Here is a 23,049-nt window from a genome sequence, read left to right as displayed (position 1 = left end):
CATATCTCCAGCGCACCACATCGGGCGCCAAGCATATTGAACTCTCGAACGCACGGCGTCTTATTTCTGGCGCACAACATCTTATTTCGAACGCACGACATATTCTATCAGTGTGCGACATCTAAATCTCGTGCGTACGACATCTTATTTCGTGCGCACGACAACTTATCTCGTGCACACATCTTATCTCGTGCACACGACAACTTATCTCGAATGCAGGACATCATATCTCGTGCTCGCGACATCTTATTCCGAACGCACGACATTATATCTCCAGCGCACTGGTCACACCTTATGTCAGGCGCGAAGCATATTGCTATCACAAACACACGGCGTCTTACCTCGAGCGCAAGAATCTTATCTCGAGCGCACATCTTATCTCCTGTGCACGACATATAGCCTTTGGAAATTGGTATTGCACACCGGCCTTCAAAGCCGAACCTTACCTTGAGTCATGGCCCTTAATTTGTTGCAGCTCGTCTGACAAACTCCATGATAATATTTCCAGAGTCGCAAGAATTGACGGAAACTAGCGCGGATTATTGTTAATTTAAATATATTGAACAATGATCCACAAAACTAAAATTAATGCAAGTGTTGGCAGATCCGCACATGTTTTCGTTGATTCTGGTGACGACATTTTACCAGTATATAATAAATTGATAGACTTAGTATAATAACCACATGTACATAGTATATAATATACCAAAGTATTCAGTTTCTTTTGCGTCGGTTGTGTGTTATTCTGGAATCATTGAAGTTGATATTTTAATATAATTAAGGATGTAAACAGTTAATATATTAACATCAAACCGTTTAGATATAGTTTTTTAATATTCCGCCATACTAACGTTCCTGATTTTTTTCCTAATAGGTTTCAAAGTACAATACAGTCCCTCAAATTTTTTTATCCCCTCTCATTTAAATGTCGATTCCTTGTCCAAAATGAAATTAACAGCAAGTTGAAAGTTTCCTGCTGCCAGAAATTACATAGACATATCCATGTTCACGTGCACCCTCATATTAACGCACGTGCATCTAAAAATATACAGGTGGACGTATTATTTTTAAGCGTGCACGCACATTCTAGCTGAACTAGATATACGCATGTACTTGTACATTAATTTATATGTGTACGCGTAAATATATACGCACGCGTATAATTAAACGCGCGCATGCGTAATTTTATGTGCTTGTTTATATAAGCGTGCGCATATATATTTTCCATTATACGCGTTTAATTTTATGCATGCATGCTTTATTCTGAGTGTTTGTATATTTACAAATATGCATGCACGTATGAACGTGCACGTGTAAATTAATATATAAACATATACCTACATATTTGCAATTACACGTACATTTTAAAATTTATGGATGTTTTGACGTTGTAGGAATGAAATAAAGACATAAATACACAAGTGTAATACAGTTCTGACGTTAGCGTCGGTTTAATTCGGATTTACTTGGTCTATCGTAGATATTCTAGCATAAAACTGCTGTTCTTGTCACTTTTCGGGGATGTTTTAAGAAGAAGGAAAACATGTGTTAACAGAGAGATTCACGTGCTGATATAACAATTTTTGATATATGCACGTTCCGTGGTGAAGTGTTAAGGTATTACGGCCCAAAACGGATAATTCAATGGAAATGACGTCAACGTGAAAATGAAAACAACAGATATCCTTGCGCATTTCATTGAAATTATATGACGTTGAGGTAGAGTATATTTATTTATTCTGCACTGGTTTTATGCGATGTTATAACACGAAAAACATGCGTTATCCCTACAAAGTAAGAAGAAATTTTGATGTTTCAGCATAATAAATCTTGCATGTGATAAAAATTCTTCCCACAGAGCCTTGCATTTTATTATTTTATTCAATTCGTGTAATAAAAGGTGCTAGAGTTTACTGAATACATGTTTTATAAACCAATCTAATGTACTAAACGTCTCGCAGTACATTTTAACTACATTGTATAATGTCCAGCATTTTTCACTAAATAAATAAATGTCAATGAAACCGAGGATAAACCTTGTTTGTAAACTGTAATGATAGGAATTCTTTCCAATGGGAAAACTAAATTATCTTTTTGTCTAAACAAATAAACTAGCCAGTGTCATAAAAGTATTTTTACAAAACATGTTTCCCATGGGAAAACACTGTTCCCATAGAACTCTGAAGTTTCATTTAATATATAAATTCGATCAAGCAGGCAGATGAGCCAAGAAATCAGTTTAGTCCTGAAAAGGTAAAGCGGCTACATTTGAACGAACGTGAAAGAGGACAATGCAAGGATGCTACAGACCAAGTTAGGTGAAAATCCATTATGTGGCAATGCGATGAAGTCATTTAATCATTTTGCTATTGTTTAGCTTTAGCTAAAAGAGCCAGACTTTTGAATAGACTGAAGAGAGGTTCGTACAAGGACGCTACATACAAAGTTTGGAAAAGATCCGTCGTCTGGTTCATGAGAATAAGTCGTTTAAATATTTTGTTCTATATTTAGCTCTAACGGCCTCTAAACGAGGCCAGATAGAATAGTTTGAATAAAGTAGTGGAGCAAACATGCTGAAGATCCAACAAGCGATTCATGAAGAGATGATGTCTAAATGATTTTTGTTTTCATTTTCAACTCTAGTAAATATAGTCACATCAGATCATGAAGCAGAGGCCAGTCAGTGTAGGAAGCTGGTCAGGGTAAATTATTATTAAGTACATTTGCTTGATAGGTGTAAATTTGTAAGGTGCTAAAAATCGCAAATGAATGTAAATCATCAGTAAATGTAATTAGGTAAATCAGACAGGAAATGAATGCTGATTGTAATATATTCTAACACGATCCGATTCATTTTCCTATTAAACAAAGAAGGAAGAAAGCAGTGAATTATCATACAACAAATCACTGCTCTGACGTCACAATTATTACGTCATGGCGTCAAGCGGCATAGCGGCGCGCTGGAAAAGAAACCGATTGAAAACGCGCAAATATTTAATGCATGTCATTAAGGATGTACTTTAAAATCCTTTATAACGTATTAGAATCGAAATAATATATCTCATTTAGTGATTTGCTCTTGAATAAATCATTGCTTGTCGTTCAGATGCGTATTATTATATCACTCGGGCTACGCCCTCGTGATATAATTCCTTCGCATCTGAACTCCAAGCAATGATTTATTCAACGACAAATCACTGGATGAGATATATTATTTCTTAAATAAAAAGCATGTCTCTAAATTTGAGTGGAATGTAGTGTCACAAGTTTATCAGTAATGAGTCTTCAGGCTGAAATTTAAGAAGGCAAGTGAAGGGTTTATGTTTTAACCCTTACCATGCTAAATTTTTATAATGAATTTATCAATCTTTCAGCTTGGACAGTACCATAAACAGTTCAAAGTGGTGCTTACGAAAAATATACTGACTGAATAGCAAACAGTGCATCTTTATAAGACTGCATAGATATGCAGGCGGATTAGTCATATCAATCATGCTACGGGTTAAAATGATAATAAGTAATAGGGAAGGAACAGAATCAACTAGATGTGCTTCTTTTTTAAATGTTATAAATAAAAGATATCCTCTTCGTGCATTTAAACGTGCTCAAGTAGATTTTCATAGGAAAAAGAATGTGGAAGTAAAATGTTAACTTATTACATGGGAAATATGCCGCAAATGATAAATAGTGCTTTGAAGATTTTATTTATTTTACGCGACTATTTATGTCTGTAAAGTTTCATATAATTCCACCTATAGTATTTTAGAAGAAATACGTATATATTTTATTAATATGGCCAATAAAGAACAATAAATACACAAAAAGAAGGGCGTATTAGCGGTATGCTCAACTAGGCTCTATACCAGTAATATCTGCAAAGTTTACATGAAATCTGAATAGGAGTTCTGGAGATGGAGAAGCGTAGACAAGAATCTCTTTATAGACTGTATGAATAAAAATCGACGAGCCATGCCTCAGTGGAAACTCTCTAGGCCGTTACACCTCAAATACTTGGCAATGTGTGACTTTTCTTGCTACTAATCATTCCTATGATTCCTATCAAACTCCTACGGTATAGAAGAGGTAGTCCGGATAAATTGTATTTAGAAACGACATTGGTGATGTCAATACTCCGCCAGAAAAGTCCGAGGGGGACAGGCCGACTATAATACTTTTAACAAGGCTTCATGCTATTTCCTCACGTTAAGTTTTATTAAAACAACCAGATGATTTTTAAAGTAAGCACGGACAAGCTAAATATGGACAGATGGACGTATGGATATGCAATAATGATAATACCCCTTGAAATGAAAATAAATAATAATTTTTTTTAATCTAAATACAGAATTCCAATTAATTGTAATACTTGTCGTGACCAGTTTGCTAAATAAAATGCTATGTTTTGGGTTAAATACTAATTTTTCAACATATTCAACAGCTTTAATATAAACCTGTGTTATTCAAATGAACACATTCTTTCCCCTAAAGCTCAAAAAACAAAATCTTAAAAAAAAGTCATTACATGTATGTTTTAGTGCGTGAGGACAAGGCAGCAAATAATATCATCATCTTTTGACGTCTACTTATATTATTGTTTTACTTATGAACCAAATACTCCTAAAGCCTACAGTTTGAGAAATTCTAATAAACATGGCCTGGTTGCTAATTGCATAATTCCAGTTTCACACAAGATGAACGTCCCACAATGTAATTGCTAAAAAAACTTTTTAAATAATGTTTTAAAACTTCTGTCATCGCTAAACTGTTTCAATATTTATTCTTTCAAGCAATTTGATCGGTTTAGCCGAGACGTTCTTACAGTGATGAACCCTTTTTATCATTATTGTATTTATGCGCGAACTGTAGCATTAAATTAAAGTCGAAACCAATAGCATTAATATCAAAACAAAGGCAGTTAATCTCTTATTGTTGATCGAAACATGTAAGTGTGAATACTTATTCACTAAGTTAGATTCCTGTCCGATGATCATGGTTTCAATTCAACATTTGATTTGCTGTCGATTTTTAACGTAGAACAACACCATAAAACATTCCTATAAAATGAAAAACCAATGCATCATTACTTAAAAAAGAAAAAGGATTTAATATTTTTGTTGTGGTGTTCATGCATGTATAAAACATAGATATATAACAAAATGGCCCTTTGCTGCTTTATTAAAAAAGAGCTTTATTTGGAAGGGCGTATACATATACATACATGAATACCAAAAATTTCCTATAATGAAGCTCTTGTGCCACTTTAAATATATCTACGAGTATATCGTTAACATTTTGCCAAACTGCTATGTAAGGCTGCATAAGATATGTGATAAAGTATTTGAAAAGGATGGTAAATACCTTTTTTGTCGGTGAAATATTCTGGCGATATCCTAGATAACTTCAAAATCAATAATTACAATGTTTCCGTATTTAATGACTCTACATTGTATACCATTTTAACAGAAATTTTGCTAGGAAGAAAGCAACAAATCTAAGTTGCATTATTAAACAGTATACTTTGTCAACCAGTAACGAGGTTTATAAAGTTCTCTTCTTCTTATTAAAAAGCATTTTTGTCAGTTTTCCGACAGGTAATGGAAACGTATTGTGCATCATTTGTCGCATAATTGTTTTTATTTTATTTAACTGATTTATATGTTCAGATTTTCTCCAGATACGCAGCTAGATATGTCTAATGCATCTAATAATACATCATTATATTTGTATTATATTCTTATAATTGCAATTCCGTATTTTCTTCCAATGGCTGACACTGTTCATCTCTGGGAGCTCAAATGGAATAAAGCTATCAATTTGGATAGTATTTTTGGATTTAAATCTCATTTGATATTAATATTATCCACAAAAACAAATTTATCACACGGGAGGTGATTTTAGAAAAAGTTTTGAAAGTTTCCCTTATTTAGAAAGAATGTAAAACGATTTTTGTTGACAAACATCAAATACTATATCTTATATTTCATACAATGTAGCCAAAATAAGATTTTGTGCGGAGTACTTAAAGTCATTCCCTAGACTTAATTTCTGTGAACATATTTTTCAATACTACTATCATTTTTCTTCAAAACATATTCTAGGCTATTGGTATTTTACGGAACGGAATGGAACGGAACGGAACCAGGTTTGGGGCACTCTATTGGGTATATCTGCAATGTTACAAAATATGGTTTGAAAATTACGAAATTATGACTTATGAATAACACCTTTTGAACTGAATTCCATAATAGCTTCAATTCACTCAATTGAATGATTTTAGTAGACTTATTGAAAAAAAAGAATGTGTCTGGTTCCATTCCATTCCATTCCGTTAAATACCATTACCTATATGGGTATTGGTACTTTGCGGAACGGAACGGAACCACAAACATCTCAGTGGAATGACCGCCTGCACTAGCGGATCCAGGTGGGATGCACCCGGTGTCCCCCACCCCACAATAAAATATGTCAAAAGTTATGTAAAAAATATTAAACTGAATTCCATAATAGCATTAATTCACTCAATTATATCATTTTTAACTATTTTTAGTAGTCTTATTGACTGAATTCCATAATATCTTCAATTCACTCAATTAAATTATTTTAGTAGACTTATTGAAAAAATGAATATGTCTGGTTCCATTCCATTCCGTTAAATACCATTACCTATATGGGTATTGGTACTTTGCGGAACGGAACAAACCACAAACTTTAAACAGATTTCACATTCATCTGCAATCTCAGTGGAATGACCAGCTGCACTAGGGGATCCAGGTGGGGTGCACCCAGTGTCACTCTACCCCACAATATAATATGTCAAAAAGGAAATAGATCCCATTTTTTCCATTTGCACGTAAACCGGGACCAAATGGGCATTGTTTCAATCGTGGAATAAATTTTACATAAAATTAGACATTTTTCTTGCTAATATTGGCATGTTTTCGAGTTGTTTACTTGAAAACGAAAGTAGGGTGTTTATTCTGCTGACCACTTTCTGAAATGCGGCAATATGAGGGTACCTGATTTTAGTTTACTTTCATTTTACTGCATACTATTCTACACCCCTTTTTCTTTTCGTTTTCTTGAAGCAAATGTATAGGTATCTTGTGGAAAAAAGGTGTACGACAGAGTGAAAATCTAGAAACTGTATCAACATGTTGATCTGAAGTAGCTGAATTTTATATGAAATATAGAACATGTGTTTGCAAGCATTAATTTGAAGGCTTTAATCATAATCAGATACAGATACAAGTGAGAAATATGTGACAGCCATCGACACTTATGATGATAAAATCTGTAAAAAGATCCCTTGGAAGCATAAAATGCAAACAAAAAAGAAAAATAGCAGACTCCTTTGATTGAGAGTAATAAACCGGCTTAAGCGGAACTCTATTACACATTATATTGAATGGACTCCATAATCCCAAAGGTCCAAAAAATATAACAACACTGAATCCAAGTACGGCACTTAGAGTCATGTAGTCTACAGACCATGTTTGATGGAGATCCTTCAAGTGGTTCATGAGAAGAAATTGTTTAAAGCTTTTTCATTGTACTGAGGTGGCGGATAATTGTGACATCTTTTTAGTTCGTTCCGCTCCGTTCCGCAAAATACCAATACCCATATAGGTAATGGTATTTAACGGAATGGAACGGAACCTGATGGATTTATTTTAATAAGACTTTTAAGATAATTTAATCAGATGAATTTATGATATTATGAATCTCCATATAATAGCTTTTATTCATAATTGAGGGTTTCAGTTCTCAAGCCATATTTTGCAACACTGCAGCTATTCACCATAGCTAGGTAATATATAGTACAGAAATATCCTCCACCACCAAAGCTGGAAAGTCACCATATGATCTATGATTGTGTCGGTGTGATGTTAAACCCAACAAAAACAACAACCAAACAAATTGGCCAAAGTCGCTTACCTGTTTTTTTTTCTATATGTCAACAGACAAAGTTTGATGAAGATCCTTCAAGTTGTTCATGAGAAGAAGTTGTTTCAAGCGTTTCCTACTTTAATCTATAGCGGCTTCTAAAAACGGCCTCCACTTTAACAAATTTGAGAGAGGACCTAATAATGATGATAGCAGATAGGTCATTGTACTGAGGTGGCGGATGAATGTGACATCTTTTCAGTTGGTTCCGTTCCGTTTCGTAAAATACCAATACCCATATAGGTAATGGTATTTAACGGAATTGAATGGAATGGAACCAGACAAATTCATTTTTTCAATGGGTCTAACTAAAATAATTTGATTGAGTGAATTGAAGCTATTGTGGAATTCAGACAATAAGACTACGAAAATAATATAATTGAGTGAATTAATGCTATTATGGAATTCAGTTTAACAGTTTTTTTTTCATACCTTTTGACATATTTTATTATGGGATTGGGGACACCGGGTGCACTCCACCTGGATCCGCTAGTGCAGCCGGTCATTCCACTGGGATTGCAGATGAATGTGAAATCTGTTTTAAGTTTGTGGTTCCGTTCCCTTCCGCAAAATTCCAATGCCTATATAGGTAATGGTATTTAACGGAATGGAATTGAATGGAATGGAACCAGACAAATTCAATTTTTCAATAAATCTACTAAAATAATTTAATTGAAGCTATTGTGGAATTCAGTCAATAAGACTACTAAAATGATATAATTGAGTGAATTAATGCTATTATGGAATTCAGTTTAATAGGTAGTTGTTTTTTTTCATACCATTTGACATATTTTATTGTGGGGTAGGGGGACACTGGGTGCACCCCACCTGGAACCGCTAGTGCAACCGGTCATTCCACTGAGACTTCAGATGGATGTGAAATCTGTCTTCAGTTTGTGATTCCGTTCCGTTCCGCAAAGTACCAATACCCATATAGGTAATGGTATTTAACGGAATGGAATGGAATGGAACCAGACATATTCACTTTTTCAATAAGTCTACTAAAATAATTTAATTGAGTGAATTGAAGCTATTATGGAATTCAGTCAATAAGGCTACTAAAATGATATAATTGAGTGAATTAATGCTATTATGGAATTCAGTTTAATAGGTGTTTTTTTTTCATATCTTTTGACTTATTTTATTGTGAGGTAGGGTGACACTGGGTGCACCCCACCCGGATCCGCTAGTGCAGCCGGCCATTCCACTGAGACTGCAGATGAATGTGAAATCTGTTTTCAGTTTGTGGTTCCGTTCCATTCCGCAAAGTACCAATACCCATATAGGTAATGGTATTTAACGGAATGGAATGGATTGGAACCAGACATATTCATTTTTTTTTCAATAAGTCTACTAAAATAATTTAATTGAGTGAATCGAAGCTATTATGGAATTCAGTCAATAAGACCACTAAAATAATTTAATTGAGTGAATCGAAGCTATTATGGAATTCAGTCAATTAGACTTCTAAAATAATTTAATTGAGTGAATCGAAGCTATTATGGAATTCAGTTTAATATTTTTTCATAACTTTTGTTTGTTTTTTCGTTTGTTTTGGGTTTAACGCCGTTTTTCAACAGTATTTCAGTTATGTAACGGCGGGCAGTTAACCTAACCAGTGTTCCTGGATTCTGTACCAGTACAAACCGGTTATCCGCAAGTAACTGCCAACTTCCCCACATGAATCAGAGGTGGAGGACTAATGATTTCAGACACAATATCGTTTATCAAATAGTCACGGAGAACACAAGCCCCGCCCGAGGATCGAACTCGCGACCCCGCGATCCGTAGACCGACGCTCTACCTACTGAGCTAAGCGGGCGGGTTCATAACTTTTGACATATTTTATTGTGGGGTGGGGGACACCGGGTGCATCCCACCTGGATCCGCTAGTGCAGGCGGTCATTCCACTGAGATGTTGGTGGTTCCGTTCCGTTCCGTAAAGTACCAATACCCATATAGGTAATGGTATTTAACGGAATGGAATGGAATGGAACCAGACAAATTCATTTTTTTTAATAAGTCTACTAAAATCATTTAATTGAGTGAATTGAAGCTATTATGGAATTCAGTTCAAAAGTTGTTATTCATAACTAATAATTTCGTAATTTTCAAACCATATTTTGTAACATTGCAGTTATACCCCATAGGGTGCCCCAAACCTTGTTCCGTTCCGTTCCATTCCGTTCCGTAAAATACCAATAGCCCATATTCTATCAGTTTCAGCGACCATCAAGATATGTCCGTTTTACTGTATGGATAATGTAAGTACATGACCAATTCAAAACTGGTATTTAAAAATTTAAAACTGAAGCAATCTATGAATTAAATTTCATGAAAATACAAACTGTTTTAATTTGAATACAAATTCAATTTAGTACATAAAACATTACATAACTAATAAATGTTTTAACTGCTACAAACACAGTTTCATTTATCTCTGTCCCTTCAAGTATAATTTGTACCCAGGTTTGAAGAACAGGACCCTCTAAGGTATATTTGTTTTATTGAAAGAAGAAAAAAATACGAATATTTAACACTTTTCAGTGTATTTTGGTTTCATTGTTATCCGTAAAAGTCTGCATAATTGATAATTTTACTATTATGCACGTTAGCTTTCTAATATAAGCTTAAAATGTATATGTCGCGGGGCTCGTGTTTCCATGGTAATGCATTTTCTCTCATTTTTAAACAATTATGTATGAAAACACGGTACCCTATTTTTCTTAACGTGTAAAGTAACCTTGGCAACGAGATGTTTAAAATACCTTATATCTTGCTTTTTACCGTAATTTCCTATACAAATATTAAATAAAATTATCTTTTTTGTTAATGTAGCTTAAAAATATCTTATACCTAACGTAATTAATATTTTCCTGTTATTTGCATTTATTTAAACAAATTTCACAGCTTAAAATATATACAGCAGTACCCCTCGTCTGTCATTTTTTATGGAATGCTGCTGTTAATCTCATGGATATTGAAGAAATGCAAATAAAAAGCCGAAGCTGTGTTAGACCAGTATCAATGCTTTTGAAGTTTACATTTAGATATATAGGTCACGGGCTTCGTTTCCATGGTAACATCAATTTAATTCAAGAAACCACAATTTTCTACTGAAATTTGAACAATTTTAGAGCATAGTTTTAGTATATAAGTAACAAATTATCAACGGAAACTGAAAAATAGGTATTACAAATCAAATTCCAATTTCTATTTGAAAATGGCCGTAATAAGTAACCTTTCATCCTGCTATATTCCCAATAACCTCAGTTACCATCATCCATTTTCTTACTTTCCGCATAACATATCAATATAACTACAAAAAAGAAGTAAAATATTGATCATTATTCAGGGCGAAAGACTCATAAAAAATATTTCAGCAAATAATTGCTGTTTAAAAATAGTTCAAATGAAAACAAAGACGTACTTTCAAAATAAAAGATATTAATTTTGCGCGGTAACTGACACTTAACGTCATGACGTAAATTACGTCATTTTAGGGCAACAATGTTTTGAAGCGTTTCTGTGGCAACTTATTCATTATATCTGTATTATTAAACCATTAAGCATCAGATCGGAGACAGGTTTATGATTTGTTTTCAGAAGAATAGATATACATAGAAATATTAAGGTAACTTATCTCCTAAATACAAGCACATGATTTTAAAACTGAATAACAATTATATCTATGTGAATAAAGTGCTTAATTATGAACTTGTTTTAAGTCTAATCAGGTCCTTTGTTATAGCATTCTTTGTATTGAAACGAATATAAGTGTTTCCCAGGTAGGACCAAATATACATAGAATGAACTCTATGCCTACAGACGAAAACTTTGGTATCAATTTTCATATTGATTTCAGTTAATAAGAAATGTATTTTGGTATCGCGTTGTCAATTCAGCTCTAACTAGAGGTATCACAAAAGGTCAATCTGATATTCCCTAAAATGTTAATAACTGAACAAAAATAAGTACACTTAACTCATTTATTGTACCAATAAATAATATATAATATTAAGCAAAAACTAATTTTATTGGGTTTTTGCAATAAACATATTTTAATGTGGAGTTAAACCATTCTTTTTTTTTGCAATTTTAACAAAGTCATCAATTTCCTTTGGACATAATATCCAATATTGTTTTCGGAAGATGTATACTAGTATACCAATTTTGGAGCCAAAAATATAAAAACGTTTTTTTTTTTTTGTTTTTAAAATTTGGAGTTATACCGTTACTGCGCTAAGGTTACCATATACAAACACCAAAACTCTAACAAAATTACTCATTTTTATTATGTTTGCTTTCAATGAGTATCATATACTATGGAAAGAAGCCATTTAAATCAGGAGTATCCAATTATCTTTCAATATTTTTCTCCAAGTTAGTTTCATTTTTGCCAGGTGCACTAACTCCACTAACCAATAGTTGTCTTGTTTTCAACTGGGATGTTTATATATCACTTAATGTGAACTCATTAATATTTTAAGGGTACCGATTTTCGTGGATTTCGCGATTAAGCAAATCTATGAAATTTAACCTCAACAAACAACTACAATTCCCATTCATTTTATACTTAAATGTTAAAATCCATAAATTTATATCCAACGACATTTAATGATTTTTACAGCCCATAATCTCTTATCTAACACTATTTTTTCTAATACTCGACCTAAGTTCACAACAATCACAAAAGAATTCGCGTCCCCCGTTTGGAATTTCTAGTAGTACAGGAGTTACACTGGATATACGAGGGTGGGATCAAAAGTAATGCAACCAATAGGTTCAAATGACAACTGAAGGTTAGAATAATAAAAATCTTTATTTCAAACCTTCAAAGTAATCTCCTTTGACAGGTACACAACGTTTCAATCTTTTAATCCAATCCTTAAAAGCTTTCTGATAGTCTTTTTCAGGTATATCACTTAGGAGGTTAAATATGGCGGTCCCCAACTTTTGGCGGGATGCATATTTTCTGTCTGCAAGCTTTTTCTTGCAACGAGGGAAAAGGAAAAAGTCATAGAGGGCTAGATCCGGAGAATAGGGTGTGTGTTCTAGAACATATACTCCCTGTTCATTCAAAAACGATGTCACAATCCCAGACTTGGGACTCGAGGCGTTGTCATGTAACAAATGGATGCCTCGGATACCCGTCTTTGGTGGACGTTTCTGGAAATACTTGAGAAGCTTTTTAAGAACTTTTTTTCTTAATATAAAACTTGGCATTCATTGACTTGCCTTTAGGTACAGGAACCTGGATGGCGAGACCTTTAGTATTGAAAAATATGGCATACATATACTTTTTCACACTTGCAATCCTTTTGGCAATGCAAGGCCTTCTGGCATTGTTGGTGAGCCATATTCGGTTACTAATTTTTCGATGCGGTTCGAAGAAATGTATCCAAGACTCATCTACGAAAGACCCGCGGTGACATTTCAACTTCATTATTTCACGCTTTCTGCTTCATGATTTCACGATTTCCACTTCATGAATTCACGAATTCACGATTTCTATTTCCTGATTTTACGATTTCCACTTCATGAATTCACCAATTCATGATTTCAAGAATTCACGATAAAACTTCACGATTTCACGGTTTCGCGAATTCAAGATTTCGCGATTTCACGATTTCCACTTCACGAATTCACGATTTCACAATTTCCTCTTCATGAATTCACGATTTCACGAATTCACGATTTCACCATAAAACTTCACGATTTTACGATTTCTTGATTTCACGAAATCACGATTTCACCATTATATTTCACGATTTCACGATTTCCACTTGAAGAATTCACGATTTCTCGATTTCACGATTTCATAATTATAGTAAAATTTTTCAACTTCTCGCGATTGTATTAGTTACATGACTATATGACGTAGAAAACCGCAGGTGATATTCGCTACATGTAAGATGGCGTGTTATATAATTGTACAACCAGGTTTAGGTACTGAAAGTGAAAACTGGCCGAAAATGCCCCAACTGATGAGGAAATAGACCTACAAACAATACTTTTAGAATGCATTATTGCTTAAATGTGAAATTGTTCCAGTCCCTTTTTTCGGTTTTAGTAGGCTCCCCATCTTTGTGCTATTAAATGAAAAGCGATGCATCTTATTCTCATGTAAGTTATTGCCACCTGCTGTGTAAATGGTATGCAAACTGAGTTGATCAAGAGTACGGCCTTACCACGAGGACCGTTTAAAACGTAAAAAGGCTACTTAGACGTTTTACTACGTTACAGTCGTGGAAAGGATATACATACAAAATATTAATTCAATCCCTGCAAGCATTCTCTTTTAAATGAACAGAAACCAATGTGTCTATGGACGGAAAGACGGATTCCAAAATAACGGAATGACGGACAGACAACTGCAAGGCTTAATGCTCTTAATGCCGTGGGCATAATAAACATACTTATATATTTTGGAATTGTCTAAAACAGTAAAGCTACTTATTTTGTTCATACATGTTTTAGTGTTGAAAGTACCCAATACTGTGTTGGTACAGGCACCAATATCCCTCCCCAACCTCAACATAGACGAATGCAGGAGTATAAACTCATCCTCTGTAACCCAGACCATTCATTGCGTTCATACTTCATTGAATGGAGAGTAACGGAATGGATTGGCCAAATGGAACAACTGAAATCAAGAAATCATGAAATCGTAAAGTTTAATGGTGAAATCGTGAAATCAAGAAATCGTGAAATCATGAAATCGTGAAATCAAGAAATCTTGAAGTTTTCTTCGTGAAATCATCGTGAACTCATGAAATCGTGACTTCGTGAAATCGTGAATTCATGAAGTGGAAATCTTAAAATCAGGAAGCAGAAATCGTGAATTCGTGAATTCATGAAGTGGAAATCGTGAAATCATGAAATCGTGAAATCAAGAAATCTTGAAGTTTTTTTTCGTGAAATCGTGAATTCATGAAATCGTGAATTCGTTAAATCGTGAATTCGTGAAGTGGAAATCGTGAAATCAGTAAGCAGAAATCGTGAATTCGTGAATTCATGAAGTGGAAATCGTGAAATCAGGAAGCAGAAAGCGTGAAATAATGAAGTTGAAATGTCACCACGGGTCTTTCGTACTTATCACCTGTTACTACATTCATACATGTTTTTAATCGTATCTTGGAAACCTTTTCAAAAGCTTGCGCGCCATCTTAACGCGCGTACGTTTTTTCTCATCAGTGAGCAAATGCGGGACCCACCAAGCATTTTTCTTCATCAATTTCAAAATATTTCGCAGAATGCGCAGCACAGATGCTTTTGTAATGCCAACCATGTCCGCAATCTGCTGATAAGTATATCTTGCGTCAGAAAGTACTATTTGTTTGATTTTTTCAACAATCCTTGGACTACTTGCAGACTTATGTCGACCAGTTTTAGGAGCATTTTTGACAGACTCTACGTCTGCACAAAATTTCCTAACCCATCTTCAAACTGTGGAAAAGGACATTTCATTACTACCATAAACAGCACATATGTCAGCATAAATGTCCCTTGAACCTCTTCCGAGTGAAGCGCAAGTCTTAATGTAAGACCTAATTTCGTTCGCATTTTTTACACTTTTACCAACCATTTCGCCTAACCGCCTACATGTAGGGTTTGTGCAAATGTGAATTGTGAGCGAGATTTTGTGTCTACATGTATAGTTTATACGTCGATTGAAAGCTATTACGGGGAACACGTGCAAGGCGTGAATTTTGTACTCGCGCTAAAAATAGCGGTTATCAATAGCCAGTGGTATTACCTTTGACCCCATCCTCGTAATTATAACAAGGGAATCTTTGCTTAATTAACAGTACGAAGGTGCTACATGTAGCGAGTAAACAGTGAAATATGGCATCTATTGGTAACTCAAGGGCACATTACTCTCACCCTTATAATCTAATATGGCTGAAGGTAACATATAAATGTATGCATTCTTTTTATATAAAATAATTTAAGAAAGAAATTAAGTTGGTCAAGTGTAGACATAGTATAGGCATAGTAAAATATGGCATTGGTGATATATCAAGTGCACATTACTCTGGACTTACTTCTCCAGTCTGGCCCATTATTAATCACAGCAAGTTATACATACACTGTGTTAATATGAATAGGATGTATAAAATAATGGTGACTGAGTGTAGACAAAAGTACCTGGTCCAGAAGACCTATAAGAAGTAAAACATAAATACCATTTGTTTTAAAATTGTTCTATAGATTTCAGTATCAGTTTGACTTTCTCCAGACTGCATTGGTGTTACCTGGAATAGAAATGAAAAAGATATAAAAAAAGTTACTGTAAATATTTTAAATATTAACAATGGATATAATACACAAGTTTGCAAGCAGAATGAAACAGCTAGCATTAAAACAAGATTTCGTTGCAATTACTAGAGGGAACTATTGAAACAAATTGAGAATTGCAAGAAACCTGAAGTAAAATAGTTCACTTTTAATTCTGAGAAGCCTGGGGGCGGGGTTGGGGGCGGATACTGCAAGTACCTGAAACCAGTACCTGGACTTAAAGTAAAAAAAATGTTGGGGGAGGGGAATAAGTTAGTTTTGAAGGGTTTTGGGTTTAGATGAGTAATACCGCGAAACAGAATCTGAATTGGAAGAATACAACTGCTCCCCAAAATGGGTCCAAATAGGACCGTTCTCATGACTGGGCAGTTACTTATATAAAAGAACAAAGACTTTGGAGAATGTCGCGACGATTGAGAGTACACTGTGGCCGAGGAATATTTATTAAAATATCAAGACACTTAACAGAAAGTAATTAAAAATACATGTGCTAAAGGGACGGGAAAATATGTGAGGGGTGCAGAATATGAATGAGAGATACTATAATACAGTTTCAAGAAACTGAACTAAACGTTAAAAATACGGGAGTATTCAAGTGACCTTGACCTGTGAGCCATTGACAATAATCAACCAAATAAGACCTTTCTCAGCTTCGTCATTAGATAAAGTTTAAAATTCGTAGCTGTTATACTTTCTAACGTAGAGCCCATACACGAATAACTAACCAGAAATTAAATATGGTCCATGTGAACTTGAACTTTGAGCAACTGATCCCAATGCAATAGAAATCGCCGTTTTTGTGGTACTTATTCATTGTGGTAAGTTCGAAAGCCGTATTTTTATACTTTATTGATTTAATAGTTCAAAAATCATTTTCAGGTTAAGTTTGACCTTGACCTAAGACCCGTTAACAAAATAATATATAAGGATCCCCCTCAAATGGTATTTAGCTATTATTCAAAGACTGAAAGCTATAGGTATAACACTTTTAGACAGATGAACAACGCGATTTTATGATACGTATATTTTCAAAGAACGGGCGTATAAAGATCCGTTTGATTAACGCATGTGGCGACCATGATGGCAGTCTGATGCAACTGTGTATGAAATTTTGCATGCATTTATATTGACCTTTTATCAAATGACCTTACACACAGTAAGGGTCATGTACTGACTACACGCAAACATCCTATGAAGATTGATAATAAATGCACTCTGACTTTTAAGCGAATAACGGTTTAAGTGTAGCTCTAGGTCACTTTGACATTGACCTTTGACCTACACACGAGAGGTAATCATTTTATGACGATTGGTGAGTAAAGAACAATGTGCTCTTTAGTTATTGAGTGTAAATCTTTTCCTGTCTATTATATGACTTTGAAGTTGATCTTTAACCTACTGATACCCAAACCAGTAGGTGTCTACCGCTTGCCACAGGCAATCATCCTATGAACATTGGCTACTATATGCCAAGGTGTTCTTTTGTAATAAATGGAAACCGTTATCAGTTTTAACCTACTGACCCGCAAGGCCGTGAAGGTCAAAATTTGACCAATGCAAAATTAGCTAAGAAAACGTTTGGCTACCATTACCAAGCATTACTAGTATCTAGTTTTTGATCGGAAACCAAATGTGCTACTGACCAACCGACCGATGTACAGACAGACAGACAAACCAACACACAATAATCATTTTCCTTTATGACGGAGAAACATAAAAAGTGGTGTGGGTGTAACTAGGACCTGAACACTGACCCTAAAATGTGGATAGTCATTTAGGTGGTACATTGTATAAAATTTGAAAGCTGTTGCTATTTTACTTTTTGAACTGGAGTCCGGAAACATTAAATCTAATAAAAGTTAAGTTAGGTCATCGCGCCCTAGACCTGTGAGCAATTGCCCCATAAATTCACAAGAATCTTCCTCTAGAAGTACTAAAAAATTGAATAAAATTTGAAAGCCGTTGCTATCATACTAAATGACAGTTTTTTAGTTTCCAGATTATTATTACCAAGACCTCTAACCTTACGCGATATCTTTTTTCATGACGTAAAGTTTGAAAGCTGCAGCCTTTATACTTTTTTATTGTCGATTTCAGAAAGGAAAAAAACAACAAAAAAATACCAGAATTAAAATCAGGTCCATGTGACTTTGACCATTGGGCCGCTGATTCCAAAAATAATAATGATCTTTCCTTAGCGGTACTGAGTCATTATGTACAGTTTTAAACCTGTATCCATCATACTTTATTACTTACAGTCCGAAATCATTTTCAGTCTCCAAAATACTGTAGCCTTGACCTTTGATATAATATTCCCAAAACAATAGGGATCGTCTAGCCTTGGAATCCTGTCTGATACATACCAACTCTCTATTTTTCTCGAACAAAATACAGCTTAGGGAAATATATTTTCTGGAAGCAACGCCCCAATACATGGATGTATCATAGGTAATGATAACTTTGGAAATCAGTAAATAGAAATATAATTCTCACGGAAATGAGAGATTGCGATCTACGAGCGCTTCAAGACTTTTCCTGTCTACGAACAAATACTTTTTTGTAACTCCCGAGTTTTCCTTTTTTTTTGTCTTTTTTTAATATCTTTGATATATCTGTATGAACTTGAATGTGCATTATTGTTATTTGAGCTAAACTACAGTCATGAAAACATAGAAATTGTAGTATAGACAGTAGGCTATAGACGCATGACATTTGACTCTAACCCATAACGACTTACATCTCTCGTGGACTTTGGGCTCTGATCATAAACCGTTTATTCTATCTTTTAACAAGCGATTTAGACATATTTTGCATATAATCTCCGGGACTGCTGTCGTAAGCCTAACTGAAAATAAACTTAACATTAAACTGATAGAATCTTAACACAATAACCTTCTACCTTTAAAATGCTTAGAGAAATAATATTCTACCTTTAAAATGCTTAGAGAAATAATATAACGGTAACCAATATTGGACGTTAAGCAGACGAAGAAAGGATTCACGAGCTATCGGAAATGTACAATGATTCGTTACAAATTAAGGTAGTTCCACACGTTTGATAAACCGGAAGTGATGGCGTAACGTCATTATCCGGAAAACGTAGAATAAAGCCTGGTTCGGCGTATGGAAATGAAAATCATTTTATGATTTAATGGCAACCTGAGAGTAAAATTATTACAATGGTACTGTTGCTATATTTATAAAGTCAAAATATGGTATTAAAACATATGACACGTTAAATAATTCAAAATAATGTCTTAAAATAAGCGTGAAATGTCCGGTTTACTTTAATCATGATGAAATAGCTTATAAGCAAGCACACGGACCTATACATTTTATTTCATCAAAATACAGGCCATGTCTTTATTTACAACTGTGAGAAATTTCATAAAAATCTACATTGTAGAAAAATTTCTATTCGCGAAAATGTTATGAAATGATTTTCCTGTAGACTTCTATTATGAAATATTGCATGAGTTCCATATTTTTTCAAATCAGTCTGGCAAAAAATCAAGCACACGACCATATTTTTTTATTTGCTGATTTCCCTACGTATATTTTAAAGTTTTGAAAAATCAGAGCTTAATCAAATTCTACATTGTAGAATAAAATTTCGATCGAAACATGCAGAACTACCTTTAACGTGCAAATTTTAGCAACATCAATGTCGTTTTCTTATTGAAATATTCATTACCTGCGTAGAAAAAGATCAATAAATATAAAAAAAACAATGCTAATGAATATTTTATATTGTGACATTTGGCTTGCAAAGGGAAACATAGGGATTACATTGGTAATTGGCCCTCAATTTTCGGAAAGTTCAAAAGTAAATAACAGTATGTAAAATGACTTGCTCTCAGTATATTGATGTCTAATCTTAAAAAAAATCGCTACAAAAGCTGAAAAAAAAATCAGTTTAAGTAACACAAATCACATCCGAACCACCACGGGTATCAGCATTTTTATTAATTTTATAGCAAAAATCGGTCTTTCGTCTTCAAAGTTCGTTTTTTAGGGAGCCCTCTCCCATAAAATATTTGAACGTTAGGGGTACGTAAAATGTCAATAGTTTTCAATAATAGAAATATTTTTTTGTGAGTGAGGGCTCCCTTACGACGATTTTTTATGAAAAGTCGACACTGAAAATATTGAACGGCGGCGCAACTAGTGTTGGTTTAGTTTATATGTTGCAAGGCATAACTGATTGGATTGTCTCCCTTTACAATCAAGCGTCCGGTCGACAAGGATTTTTACAAAAAATAACATCTATAAAAAACATTAAAAGTTGGACGTAAAAGGGGATGTCATGATTACTGGTTATGCAGTTTTAACAAAATATATTTTGCAAAGAATGTATCATACCGAGAAACATGGAATATTATCAGGGTCCGAGAAAAACCCATAGAAATAGATGGATAGACAACAAAAACATCTTAGTTTCAGAATTCCAAAGAGAAATTTCTCTTAGTTAGGACCGTTTCTATGCTAATTCTGTTACAGGTTTATGCATATTTTAATACCCTGATATGTTTACATTGATATTTTGATCAAACATTTGTAACATTAATCATTTATTATTTTGTTTTCCAATTTACTAGTATTTTAAGTATACACACAAGTTACGCTAATGTTTTCTTTCACAACAGCACATAATGCAAACATTTAATTTTTCGTAAACAATTGTCCTCGCAGATTTTTATGTTTATTTTTGGTAAATACATGCATTTTGGTAAAAAATGGCATATACTTTGTTGTCATTAAATGTTAAATAAACGTGATTGACCATCTTTAAAATGGTCATTTATTATTGAATGTATCTGGAATTTGATGAAGTTTTCGGTAACCATTTTTTCATGTTTCATTTGATATCTCACATAAATATATCCAATAGTTGTGTGTTGCTTCAAAATTATCAAATTCGTTGTCAGTGAAACAAGTTCCAAGTTTTTTAATAAACGTGATTGTCCACCTTTAAAATGGTTTCATTGTATATTGTATGCATCTGGAACTTTGACGCACACTTCAGTATCCATATGTATGTTTCGTTTGATATTCGATATTAATGCGCCTACGAAATGCTTGTCTTCAGCCTAAAAATTCCTGACATTATTAAATTCATTTTCCGTGAAAAAAGTTAAATATTTTTCTATCGATGTGAGATATAAACGGTGTTAAGATATGTCATTGGAGAAGAAATCCAGCGTACACAAGGTTTGGAAAGTAAGTTTTTCAGTCGAGTTAAACACTGATAAATGTTGACATATCGCTGATATTGGAATTCCAATAGGAGAAAAAGCAATTTGTTTGGATAAAATAATTTTCAGAATAGGTCAGCTTTAAAATTTAAGGAAAAACAAGTTTTTTTCACATATTGAATATCACTCAAAATATAAATCATTTCTTTTCATAAAAAGGTATACATATATTAGTGTTGTTAAATCTGCAAGTGCCCCATTCTCCTCCTTTAACTGTTCATAAGAAAAATATCAAAAAGTTATCGCTCTACATTTGTAGGTAAGCTACAGTAAAAGCTGTTTTAGATGTCAAGTAAGCATGTCTACAATAATCCGTTCTTAATAATGACATTAATATTGACATTAAAGCCGAGTAGAATTGTTTAAAAGACAAAACAGAATAAATATACCTTAACACTATCACCTAAGGGTTTCTTCTCTTTCATAATTTCTGTTTCCCAAAATATCATAATAAAATTTAAATGTTCAATATTTAAGAAGATGTCATAATGATAATGATATAATGATGATATTAATTATTCTAACCAGGATAAACTCCCATTTTTCGAACTCAACGGTTCGTCTCCAAAGAATTAGGAAAGACATAAATATATAATAGAGACATAAAAAGGCATATAAAGGCCAGCCACATGTTTGAGCCTCACTCGGGGCTTTGAATTCTTCATGTGAGAAAACAATCCAGTTGTCTTATGGAAGGTCGGTGATTCTACTCAGAGCCCGTGATGAAATAATGCAAGTGGGGGCAACTGGGGTCTTCCTCCATCGAAGCTGGAAATTCGCCATATGTAATCGTGTCGGTGCGACGTTAAACCAAAACCTCAGTCACCTTAACCAACTTGTAGAATCATACATATGGTCTCCATTTCCAATCAGCAATATGACTTCCAACAGGTTTATTTTACTATAGAATATGTTTGTGGTGTTCACGCAAAAGATTATATTTATGGTACTTCATAACTGCTAATATAAAGGAATCTAAAAGCATATACGTTTGATGTTATTTCTCTGCTAGAATGAAAATATTAATCGAGTAAAAATGTCAGAAAGGATCTAACTATACGCATCATTTTAGTGATTCACTAAAATGGATATAATTCCATTACAATAAATACAACCAGTTTGGACAAATCCCACTATCCTACGATCGCCAGTTTTAGTCCATATAATACTTAGGATTACTGAAGTGCATTTATCAGGAAAAATGTATACTAGCTAGAATATTTCAGAAGGGATGATCCTTAATGATATTTAATTATACTAATGTAACCGACGCTCATTCGTTTTAAAACATATTTACCCCACAACGTAGTTCAATCAAACACCTCCTTATATCACATTACATTTTTAGCCATTCTCAAATTCTCAAGTTATAGGTCAGGCAATCTGTCCCGTTAATATATACATTGTTGAATTTGTTTTACGAACGCTGTCGAGATTTACCATGTGGAACAGAAATGTGACAGGACAAACCATTTTGTAATAAAAATAACTATTAAAGTATAAATAATCTGGACTATTTTGTATGTCTTCTGTTTGGGACTAAAGCTTA

At 33.9% G+C, this 23,049-nt stretch overlaps 1 protein-coding gene across 1 annotated transcript in view; it reads right to left on the bottom strand.

Moving 5' to 3' along the window:
• Positions 1-23,049, bottom strand: part of LOC128556233 (uncharacterized) — a 108,564-nt gene that overhangs the window by 15,464 nt on the left and 70,051 nt on the right. Inside the window, exon 8 of the mRNA XM_053540611.1 lies at positions 16,134-16,202. Coding sequence (XP_053396586.1) covers positions 16,134-16,202 — 69 coding nt within the window. The remainder of the gene's footprint in view (positions 1-16,133; positions 16,203-23,049) is intronic.

This window comes from Mercenaria mercenaria, chromosome 4, assembly GCF_021730395.1.
Source record: "Mercenaria mercenaria strain notata chromosome 4, MADL_Memer_1, whole genome shotgun sequence".
Lineage (NCBI taxonomy): Eukaryota > Metazoa > Mollusca > Bivalvia > Venerida > Veneridae > Mercenaria > Mercenaria mercenaria.
This window is presented reverse-complemented; position numbering and strand designations above follow the sequence as displayed.